At 45.7% G+C, this 12,133-nt stretch overlaps 1 protein-coding gene across 1 annotated transcript in view; it reads right to left on the bottom strand.

Annotated features, from left to right (window-relative positions):
* Positions 1 to 97: 97 nt before the first annotated feature.
* The window catches only part of NOX1 (NADPH oxidase 1), a 28,832-nt gene continuing 16,796 nt past the window's right edge, over positions 98 to 12,133 (bottom strand). The window contains exons 7-13 of the mRNA XM_056858985.1: positions 8,685 to 8,823; positions 7,692 to 7,784; positions 5,560 to 5,795; positions 4,695 to 4,857; positions 4,136 to 4,282; positions 2,334 to 2,458; positions 98 to 224 (exon numbers count right to left, since the gene is read on the bottom strand). Coding sequence (XP_056714963.1) covers positions 98 to 224; positions 2,334 to 2,458; positions 4,136 to 4,282; positions 4,695 to 4,857; positions 5,560 to 5,795; positions 7,692 to 7,784; positions 8,685 to 8,823 — 1,030 coding nt within the window. The remainder of the gene's footprint in view (positions 225 to 2,333; positions 2,459 to 4,135; positions 4,283 to 4,694; positions 4,858 to 5,559; positions 5,796 to 7,691; positions 7,785 to 8,684; positions 8,824 to 12,133) is intronic.

The raw sequence follows: 12,133 nt of genomic DNA, 5'->3' as shown, positions 1-12,133 counted from the left end.
CTGCGGGGCAATTCAGCCTGGAACGCGCTGCTGATTACCATGCAAAAATGGCCTCTGGTTTACTGAAAGGCATTCTGACTGTCCCTCCCCCAGTGAACTAGAAATTCTCTTTATTGAAGTAGAACTGGACCTTCCTGGGGTCTAGGCTGGAGTGTTGATGGCAGCACTTTTGCAGAGAGTTCGCCAGGGCCCCCGGACCACACAGGAAAACGCCCACCACAGACCTGCAAACACCAAGGGAGGAACATCAGCAAAAAAAAACAAGCCCTGTAACTTAGAAGGGGGAGGAGAGTGAAGAAATTAATTGATGCACGGGCTTTACATACAAGGAAGCAAGCAGTTCTGTATCAGAAAGGCCAAACTGCTGTATAGAATAAATCATGTAAAGGGAGAATGCATACATTGCTATTTTGCATAATTGTTAGTCATTGAGAGGAACAAAAACTATATAAGATACCGCAGCCCTGCCCCTGGAAAGCTGCCTCTCCTACCATCGCCTCACCATCCCACCCACTACAAATATCCTTGCTAGGCAACTGTCAAGTTATAGCTACACTACACACGTAAGACTCGTTCTCCCTTCCCAGGGAGCTGTGGTTTTGAAAACGGAGGTAGAGATTTCAGACACAGAATTCGTATCCCCTTCACCAAACTGTATGTGTGTTAAGTGCCATCAAGTCACAGCTGACTCATGGGGACCCTGTAGGGTTTTCAAGGCAAGAGACTAACACAGGTGGTTTGCCCTTGCCTGCCTCTGCATAGCAACCCTGGAATTCCTTGGTGGTCTCCCGTGCAAATACTTATCAGGGCCGACCCTGCTTAGCTTCTGAGAGCTGGTGAGATCGGGCTAGCCAACCCCCAGAATTCTTTAGAGCAGGTTGTCGAACTCATTTGTTACGAGGGGCGTATATGACATAAATGTCACTTGATCGGGCTGGGCCATGCCTCGCCAGCCCAGATTGAGAGTGGGGTGTGTGTGGCTGCCTCGGCTAGCAAGCCCACAGCACGCTTGCCAGCCCAGATTGAGAGTGGGGGAGTGGCAGCCTCAGCTGGCCAGATAAGAGCTCTCAAGGGGCCAGACCCAGCCTGCGGGCCTTATGTTTGGCACCCCTGCTTTAGAGAAAACCATCACATTTAAACTTGAACAAAACAGATTTGTTTGTAGTGTAGATTGACCACTTACATCCTCAGCAGTTCCAAATTAGTGATCAGAGCAAGGGCTTCAGAAGGGTGTCTCGTTCAATAGAAGAGTTCATGCTTGCCACATGGAAAGTCTCTATGCTTTTAAATGTCTCTGGCTGGAGGACTGGAAAAATCCTCCTTGGGACACAGCAAATCATTGCTAGTTAGAGCAGACAAACAGCTGCTTCATTATGCATCTGTATAGCTCCTACTTCCATGCTTAGCAATGCAGAATGTTATGCAAATGTTGGCATTTTGCATCATTTATGTAGAGCATCAAACTTGGGGTTGCCTTGATTTTGTGATTAATTTACATCCTCTGTACCCCATCTTTCTCCCTAATGGAAATGCAAAGCAGCTCACAGCATTGGTCATTTATGCATGGGTACTTGAACTCACGTTCACCCCGTCTGACTCGGTTGTTCCTTGGAGCTCTGCATGAGTTTCGCATCCATTAGAGATGACCTCACTGCCAGCCCTCGCAATGTCCAGGTCCTCCCATCCCTCTGTTAACCCAACTCTTCCCTCTCCCCTGAGCTCAGCCTGGCTGAAATCTCCATGCAGAAGGCAAAGCAGGGAAGACAAAAGCTGGCTTTCTCTCACAGCCAATCACAAAGCACATGAACACATGAAGCTGCCTCATACTGAATCGGACCTTTGATCTATCAAAGTCAGTATTGTCTACTCAGACCAGCAGTAGGGTCTCAGGCAGAGGTCTTTCACATCACCTACTTGCCTAGTCCCTTTAACTGGAGATGCCGGGGATTGGACCTGGGACCTTCTGCATGCCAAGCAGATGCTCTACCACTGAGTCACAGCCCCTCCCCTAAGCAGTGTGCAAAGAGGCTGCGATTCAAATACTTGCTGCTTCCTGCTTTCTCTGAACTCTTTCTGAGCAAAAGGAAGTCTTTTCAAAACCGATGCTTTGATTCCCCCCCCTTTCCTTTTAGATTGCTCCATTTTTAGTTCTCAGAATGCTTTTTTATGTGGCAATTGGGTTTTTTGGGGGGGAAATCTTCTCACACAGTGAGCACAAAGTAAGCCAATTACAACGCAGCATTTAAAGGGGCAAGCCACAGTTAGCCCAAATTGGACAAGCCACAGTTTGTCTCAGCTCCACCGCCTTGGTGCACAAGACAGCAAACACTCACCTGGGGTGCGCTGCGGCCACCGCTGAAAATTCATTGCTCCACATGGGCCTCCCGAAGGAGGTTTTCTGCCTGAGGCCTGTCACCACGTCCGTGGCTTTGTCCACGTTGAGGATTGCTTGGCCAACCTAGATTCTCAGCAAAGAGAGGTCACTAAAATTATCCAGATGTCACAACAGCTGCACTCCCCCTGGAAGCTAAAATGACCAAAGTGAGGCTATCATACTTTGGTCACATTATGAGAAGACAAGAGTCATTGGAAAAGACAATAATGCTAGGAAAAGTTGAAGGCAGCAGGTTAGACCTCATCTAGAGTACTGTGTTCAATTTCGGGCACCGCAATTTAAGAAGGATGTAGACAAGCTGGAACGTGTCCGGAGGAGAGCAGCAAAGATGGCGAGGGGTCTGGAGACCAAATCCTATGAGGAAAGGTTGAAGGAGATGATATGTTTAGCCTGAAGAGGAGAAGACTGAGAGGGGATATGACAACCATCTTCAAGTACTTGAAGGGCTGTCATATAGAGGATGATGCCGAGTTGTTTTTTGTTACCCCAGCAGGTCGGACCAGAACCAATGGGTTAAAATTAAATCAGAAGAATTTCCATCTAGACATTAGGAAGAATTTTCTAACAGAGCGGTTCTCAGTGAAAGAGGCTTCCTCGGGAGGTGGTAAGCTCTCCTTCCCTGAAGGTTTTTAAGCAGAGGATAGATGGCAATCTGTCAGCAATGCTGATTCTATGAGGCAGATAGTGAGAGGGAGGGCATCTTGGCCATCTTCTGGGTATAGAGTAGGGGTCGCTGGGGGGGGGGTGTGGGGAGGTAGTTGCAAATTTCCTGCATTGTGCAGGAGGTTGGACTAGATGACCCTGGTGGTCTCTTCCAATTCTATGATCCTATTCTAGTCTAGTCTCTTCTAGGAAGACCCAACAGGAGATGGGTTGACTCAATAAAGGAAGCCACGGCATGAGCAAGGCTATTAACAATAGGATGTTTTGGACGACATTAATTCATAAGGTTGCCGTGGCTTGGAAGCGACTTCACAGCACTTTACACAACACACACAATAGCGCTTCCAGCATTCCAAACAGCTTGCTGAGACTGGTTTTTCAGGTGTCAGGGCTTGCTGGACTTCATAGCTGGTAGATAAGATAGTTGGTCACTTGGGACATACAGGCTTGGGGGAAAATGTAAGCACAGTTGGGCACATTCTGTAATTTGCTGTGAAAGTGCAGAAACTGGTACTGAGTGCAAAATTCAGCTTCCTAGAAATCTCAGGGTGGAACAAAAGGTTACATGCCAGAAGAAGAAGAAGGAGAGTTGGTTTTTACATGATGACTTTCTCTACCACTTAAGGAAGAATCAAACCAGCTTACAATCACCTTCCCCTCCCCACAACAGACATCCTGTGAGGTAGGTGGGGCTGAGAGAGTGTGACTAGCCCAAGGTCACCCAGCTGGCTTTGTGTGTAGGAGTGGGGAAACAAATCCAGTTCACCAGAAGACCAGTGTCGGATTTTTCTAAGGGAGATGATTTTGAGAGACAAAGGCTGATGAGAGAGGAGGGGCACAAAACCCTTTTTCAGCCCACCAATTCTCCACTCCAAATGCCCCCCCCCGTCCTCCCCCAGTTCAAGAGGCTTGCTTAACCTTGCAAAACATATCTGGACCTCTGTGGAGGAAAAGGTGGTTTGGGAGGCAATTGGGAGAGGAGAGATGGTAAGCAGGGAAAGGGTTGGGCATTCCCTCTTTCCTTTCCCTGCTTCTCCAGTCAGAATCACTCTTCCGAAGTGGACTTCAACAACTCACCATACTGCTGCTCCAGCCAGTGAGGAAGAGGTGGTAGCTCAAGAAACCTGCTTTGCCGGAGCCTTCCATCTCTTGCTCCAGGGAGGCCAGCAGGTCTTTGAACCAGCCAAAGGACCCGGTATCCCGGCAGATCCAGTAGAAGTAAATCTGAGGATCCATAAATACAGACAAAGAGAGATGCTGAGTTTGGAGGCATCTAAGAGGTTTGAAGAGACCTGAAAGTATGACAGGGTCACAGTTGCCTTACATGGTGCATCCTTATGTCTTTTACCTCACTGTTCAGTTTTGGTCAAGCAGGCGTTGCAGGTTTTGGAAGCACTACAGAAACCTGCAAACTCTCATTTACCGAAGATGATAAGCAGGATGAGCACGGCAATGAAGTTCCTCTTACAGCATCATCAGCTCTCTGAAAAGCAGCCCTCTGTTCCTAGTGTGAGACTGCAGAATGTTCTCGTGGCTTTGCTTAGTGTAACTGAAACACTAGCAGTCTCTTGTGAACAGGATAAAGAAGAAAGAGGTCTCTGCTTAATGTAGCAGCCCCACCTTCGCTCTGAATTACCTTTTTGGTTTTGAGTTTCTGATCGGCGTGCTGGAGCTTGTACCAAATGGATTTCAGCACCGAGGCAAAGGGTGTCACTCCAATCCCTGCTCCCACCAACATGGCCACCTCATACTGGAACACATCCTCACTGGCTGTGCCGAAGGGGCCGTCCACCTTGATCCTGAAAAGACGAGAAGAGCTGTGAGCCAGCCGCCTTCTCTGCCCCTTTGCCAGTTGCATGAAACAAAAAGCCGGACCACCAGAAACATTTATTAATAAAATAAGAGCATAATGCCACAATCAGGATATTTGAGGGAATTTCCATATAAAAAGTGTTGTTGCTGTTTTGTCATCAAGCCACAGCAGACTTGCTGTGACCCTGTAGGGTTTTCAAGGCCAGAGACATTCAGAGGTGGTTTGTCATTGCCTGCCTCTGTGCAGCTGCTTTGGTATTCTTTGGTGGTCTCCAATCCAAATGCTAGCCAGGACCGACCCTGCTTAGCAGCCAAGATTTGACAAGATCAGGCTAGCCAGTGGCATCCAGGTCAACGAAGAAAGCAGTTAAAGAAACATTAATCGTGCCGGCTTTTACTGAATTAAAGAATTCCACCTACATAACTGTGCATTTAAATGAAACAATACAGAGAAAAAAGCAATTTGTTTTTGGATTATATGTGCTCATGTCATGTAAGACATCCCAGCATTCCCTCAAGAGTTGAATCCAGAACAAATTTGCCCCTAATGGAAGGGAAGGTGTCATTTCTGCCAGTTCCCCCTTCCTGGGGTACACCCTTCATGCCATTCATAAGGTCTCCTGACCCTCAACTCTTCTTCTTCTTCTTCTTCTACCAGTCCCTGTTGCAATACTCCTGCATCTGCTCACCTGGGGATCTTTGGTTTCTGCTGCTCAAAGGTATCGATGAGAGACTCTGTCCAGTCACCTGCTGCCCGGATGTGGACAGAGAAGAAGTTCTCCTCTGGTGCAGATGTGAGGGTGAATGGATGCCATTCCCAGTGGGAGAGGGAGGGGCAGTTCAGGAAGACATACTGCCCTACTTCCATGCTGAAGCCCTTCATGTACATCTGCAGTTCAAGGACTTTCGAGGGATGCTTGACAACCTGAAGACAAAAGCCTGACTGAAGCAAAATAACCTAGAGCCGGGGTATCAAACATATGGCCCGCGGGCTGGATCTAGCCCCCTGAGAGCTCTTATCCGGCCCGCAAGGCCTGAGCAAGTGACATTTATGTCATATCTGGCCCCTGAACCAATGAGTGTGACCTTGAACTTCCTAGTTTGGGAGACCATAATGGCTTCCTTGTTAGAATTATGGGGTTTATCCTAAGCTTCTGTTCCCATTGTACAAGCAAGCAGCACAGTGCCCCTCACTCCATCATAAGCACACATGCTGGATCTTTTTCTAATAAGATGGAAGGGGAAATGACAAAGACAACATTCAACTTCCTTTACTATTTCTTTTTTTCTAGCCCATTTATTTGTAAAAACACAATTTAGCTCCTCATTAAACTCCACATGCCAAGCTACACAAAAACTTAGTTCTCAGTGCATAACTTTTCCTACTGTGTGTAAGAATAGAGTATTTAGATAAAACAGCTTTTGCATAACTGTCAGAAGCTGGCATTGAAAGCTGTTGTCTGACACAGGTCTAAAACGCACGGTCACTTACTCCGGTTTCTGCCCAGTTTCCTCCCTGTTAATTCCCTGTTTCACCTAGGATCAAATCCTCGCAAACGAATGGCACCTAATTTACTGCTAGCTGAGCGATGTGTCGACTCCAAACAAACCCGGTTTTGCAATCGAGGAGCCAAACCGTTATCCCTGGCTCATCTCAGATAAACACAACGGCCCGCCCTCCTCCAAACCACGCGAGGCTGTCGTTGGTCAGTGTGAATCGACCAATCACCAGGGGGAGGGGGCATTGCTGAACGACCAGGAAGTGCATGTCTCCCGCATTTTCTGTTTTCACGGATGGATCAGCACACAGTTTCACCAAGGATCAACAAAGGTAATGCGTACAGATTCTCCCCCAACCCGGGTTCATTTAATCCTGGCTGGAACAGGGAGGAAACTGGGCAGAAACCGGAGTAAGTGACCGTGCGTTTTAGACCACAGAATCCTCAGCTTTCCCTTTATTGGGACTTCTCAGCAGCTTAACAGGAGTTCTCTAAACATGTAGAGATTGCCCCCGATAAATACTTAAATCCCAGAAAGACATAGTGAATCCAGGATAAGGGGCATACAGGACTTCTGGGTCACATCATATAGCTTCTGCAGCCTGTTCTGGAAACTGTCATAAGCCGACAACCTTTTCTGAACTGGATGAAAAAATCCACTGATTCCCAACTCTTCCTTGGGGTGAAACTGATGCTCCCACCCTCATTGCTTGGCCTGTGTTCACAGTCCATCACAAGGAGGGTGGAGTTTCACTGCAGAAGATGGTCAGAGAGCCAACAGCTTCAGATGACTCAAGAAAATCAGCTAAATCACTGCTCAATCACATCCAAAGGAATATTCCTTTCCAATCCAAATGCAGCGGTCATTCAGATTTATAGGAGGAGCCCAATTCATCAACCATCCCAAAGGAAATACTACTGGACAATTTCAGTCCACCTAGGGTTGCCAGCTCCAGTTTGGGAAATACCTGGAGATTTTGGGGGTGGAGCCTGAGGAAGGCAGGGTTTGGAGAGGGGTGGGGCTTCAATGCCATAGAGTCCAATTGCCAAAGCGGCCGTTTTCTCCAGGGGAACTGATCTCTGTCATTTGGAGATCAGGTATAATAGCGGGATATCTCCAGCCACCACCTGAAGGTTGGCAACCCTAAGTCCACCCAACATTCTGTCCTAAAGTTCTGGAAGAAAAGTCAGGAAACAAAAGGAAGCACTTTTCCGGACTCCCTTAGGCTACAGCCAAAGCACCAGAATAGAATCCCCAAGTCAGCTTTCATGAAGATATCCCACTTGAAAACAGGGTGCCGGGAGGCAGCACCAACCCTTACCTTGGTGACGACTATCTTCTGACAGGAACGCCAAAACCGCAAGACTCGTTCGAAGGCATATAGAATCAGAGGGGCCAAAACCCATTTCCAGGACTGTAAAGAAAGATAAGAGGCATGTCTATACTCAAAGGACCGTCACAATTGAAAGTTTTCTCACTTTTGTATAACCGGCCTCCCTCCACAATACCAATGGATACTGGGATCCATTGGCCAGGTCCTGCATATTCCTCAACAAGCACTCCCAGTTATGGGTGAAATAGGAATTAAGATTTTTAGAATGAACAAGGAACACTAAATTTGACAGGTGTGACTACTCGAAGAGCTATTCAAGAAGACATGATGTTTAATTTCTAAATGCCTTCAAGTAGTGGGGTGTTCAGAGCTACTTTAACAGGGCCACTTTCCTGTAGGAGGAACGATTGCAATCCTGCAAGTACCCCTATAAAAATCTGCTGATACACAAATGTACAGACTGAAAAGGGATGATGTAGATGTAGAATCCTGCAAAGGCAGAAAGATCTCAAAAGAAAAGCCACACCAGCTGCGACTTCCATTAATCCCTAGAGTAAACAAAGCTATTCCTCAAACCCTCAGGTTCCAGAATCCGAAGCAAATTCAGTTTTTCCCAACAGTGTTAAATGAAACTCTCAAAACCACCCTATGCACTCTGTGCAAACTGTGGAAAAGAAAAGGTTCCGATACTCTCTAAATCACATCACATGGGGCACTTTCACAGATGCTGAATAATGCACTTTTAATCCACTTTGCAACTGGATTTTACTGTGTGAAACAGCAAAATCTGCTTGCAAACAATTGTTAATGTGCATTGAAAGTGGATTGAAAGTGCATTATTCAGCATGTGTGAAAGCACCCTTAAGCTCCTTTGTTACAAGAACTGGGTCTAAATTTCTCCAGAACGTACTGGACAAAAAGAAGCGCTGGTGTGTCTATGTTTTTGGCCTAGTCAGGGAAATAAAGGGTTCGTATTTTTACCTCTGCAGGGATACTGCCAAACTCAGGCTCTTTGCAGTGGAAATCGCTGTCCTCTCGATCCCACTCCATATAGTGGGGTGCGCATTCCTTTGAATTATGTTCCTCCATGTTGTCTGTTGTTTGCCCACGAACAACGCCCCTGGAAAAAGAAGAAAACCACCAAAGCTGCTCTTTGCAACCCTTCTCAAAGGAAAATGAGACAAAGGAAAGCTCTGCAGTGGGAAAGGAAGATGCTCATTGGGGTAGTCAGCACGAGCCACCTCAAACCTCTCTAAGCCTTCAACTCTTCCGAGAGGCGCTGTGGCTCAGCGGTAGAGCTTTGCATGAAGGAGATCCTGGGTTCAGTCCTCAGCATCCCCAGTAAAAAAACGATCCGCTCAGAGTTGATGTGAAAGACTTCTAACCTGGAGAGCCGCTGCCAGTCTGAGTAGACAATACTGTCTTGATGAACCAATGATCTGACTCAGTATAAGGCAGTGTCATGTGTTCACCCTCCCTCATTCCCACTGCCCCAGAACATTTCTCTGTTGTTTGTGGTGGCCCCAGTACTGCAGGAAAGCTCTCATCTTTCTTAAGTTATTATGTATGCATAGAGTTGCCAACCTCCAGATAGTTACAATAATGAGGAACACCTGTGCCAAAGTTAACGTAGTTGAAGAAAATGGTAGCACGAGGGCTCAAAAGTATAACACCACACTGGGTAAAAAATGCAAAATAATGATGCAAACAATGAACATGCAAACTGTGCAAAAAATCATATAAGCACTTCTGAATGTGTAGACAATATTTATAGGCATAAAGTCAACAAGCATAATGATAAATGAAATGAAATGAAAAGCATTACATCATGCAGTACAGCAAGCAAATCTATGGCACAATTTAGTGCTCTAGACTAAATACAATCCACAACGGGTACAGGAATATCCAGTCCAAAACATAAGGTCAAACATCAATAGTCCGGAAGTATGAGATAAGAAAATCCAAGAAGTGCAGCCAAGGAACCAACATAAAAGGAGAACGCGTGGCTAGTCGTAAATCACGTTTCAAAGGCTTTCTTCAGCTCCAACGTAGTTAGCATTAATCAGCCCGTAGGCTAAGAGATCTGTCGGAGGGTTCAAATGACCGTCAGCTGTGAAATAAATAACATCTTATATATGGCATGCTGAAAACATTATTGCAATATAAATTATATAAAAGGACATAACAGATACAACAAAAGGTTATAAGCTGTACCTAGGGAATGCGTCTATGTGGAATTCAAAAGCGCATGTATCCTCATGTGAGCGGTACTGCAAACAGGAAGTGGGGCATTTTTATAGCAGTCTGATAGCAGAAGGTGCATATTTAAAGAGATGGTACAATTATAAGTAAGATGGTGCAGTTTTAGATAAAGCAGGACAAATCAAACTCATTATTGAGACCCAGGGGGGTAAGGGTCCGAAAGGCATAGATTAGACGAGCTTCTTGTTGCAATAAAAGTTTTTTGGCATCCTGAAGATGAAATGGTTTAGGTTTGAATTGCCATAAAACAAAAAATAGAATATCAGTGTCCAAATGATGAGCATTAATGAAATGTTGAACAAGCGGTGCCTCTAAATTGCGCGCCCTGATGCGCGTTCGGTGCTCACCGATCCTAAGGCGGACAGGACGAGATGAACAACCGATGTACATCAAACGGCACGGACAGAGGACCGCGTAAACAGACATGGCCGTGCCGCAGTTGCTAAATTGCTTGAGAGTGTAAGAAAACTTAGAACTGTTAGAATGTACATCTTTGATGGGTAGACTATAGGGGCACATGGAGCAATGACCACACTTGTGGTGTCCCGGAGACATTGTAGAGGTGGATGGTAAAGAATCTGTTTTAATTAAGATGTCACGTATGGAACGAGTTTTCCTCATCCCCAAAATAGGCGGTTCTTTGCATCCAGGAATATCCTGTAACAAATGCCAATGGCGCATCAAAATGCGTTTGATGTCAAAAGATAGATGTGAGTACTGTAAGGAAGCTACTACTCTGGGTGCAGAGGAGCCATGAGTAGATGACGAGGAAGATTGGTGCAGCAGTTCTGATCTGGATCTAGAACGGGTTCTATCAAGCGCACTTTGAATGATGTCAAGTGGATATCCTCTTCTGCGAAAATTGGCCGCCAACGAATTGGCAGCTCTGAAGAAGTCTTCATCTCTGGTGGAATTTCTTTTGATGCGCAGGAACTGGCTAAAAGGTAAGTTGGAACGGAGGTGCAAGGGGTAAAAGGAGGAAAAGTGGAGACTGGAACCTGAATCTGTGGGTTTTGTGAAAGGCTTGACAGCCAATCTGTTGTCAGACCGTCGATAGATGGAAACATCAAGAAAAGAAATTTCAGAATTATGATGGGATCCTACAAAAGTTAAAGAAGGGTGTAAGGAGTTCAGCCAAGTGGAAAAAGAAAGAAAACCCTCTGAGGAATTGAGAATAATGCAAATGTCATCTATGTACCGTCTGAACCAGAACACGTGACTGGTGAAAAAAGTAGTAGAAAAAAGACAAGATTTTTCAAAGTGAATCATGAAGATGTTGGCAATGGATGGGGCGCACGCAGCGCCCATCGAGACACCTCTGACCTGTAAAAAGAAAGTATCCTGATAACGGAAAAAATTATTCTCAAAAAGGATATCGAGTAGACTCATAAGGAAGTGAGTAGGCGGTGTTTGATCAGGACGAGAGAATAATAATTCTTCAATAATACAGCGAACCTCATCAAGAGGTATATTTGTGTATAAGGCAGAGACGTCAAAAGTTGCCAAAGTGGCTTCAGAAGGAATGAGCAGATCTTCAACATCACGAATGAAGTGTCTTGTATCGGAAAGATAAGAAGAAGTGTCCTGGGCAAAGATTTGCAAAAAGGAGTCAAGGTATTTGGAAATGGGTTCCAGTAGAGAACCAACTAGACTGATAATGGGCCTCCCAGGAGCGACTATTGATGTTTGACCTTATGTTTTGGACTGGATATTCCTGTACCCGTTGTGGATTGTATTTAGTCTAGAGCACTAAATTGTGCCACAGATTTGCTTGCTCTACTGCATGATGTAATGCTTTTCATTTCATTTCATTTATCATTATGCTTGTTGACTTTATGCCTATAAATATTGTCTACACATTCAGAAGTGCTTATATGATTTTTTGCACAGTTTGCATGTTCATTGTTTGCATCATTATTTTGCATTTTTTACCCAGTGTGGTGTTATACTTTTGAGCCCTCGTGCTACCAACCTCCAGATAGTAGCTGGAGATCTCCTGCTATTACAACTCATCTCCAGCCAATAGAGATCAGTTCACCTGGAGAAAATGGCTGCTTTTGCAATTGGTCTCTATGGCATTGAAGTCCCTCCCCTCCCCAAACCCCGCCCTCCTCAGGCTCCGCCCCCAAAACCTCCCACCGGTGGTGAAGAGGGACCTGGCAACTCTA

This window comes from Euleptes europaea, chromosome 13, assembly GCF_029931775.1.
Source record: "Euleptes europaea isolate rEulEur1 chromosome 13, rEulEur1.hap1, whole genome shotgun sequence".
NCBI classification, from domain to species: domain Eukaryota; kingdom Metazoa; phylum Chordata; class Lepidosauria; order Squamata; family Sphaerodactylidae; genus Euleptes; species Euleptes europaea.
This window is presented reverse-complemented; position numbering and strand designations above follow the sequence as displayed.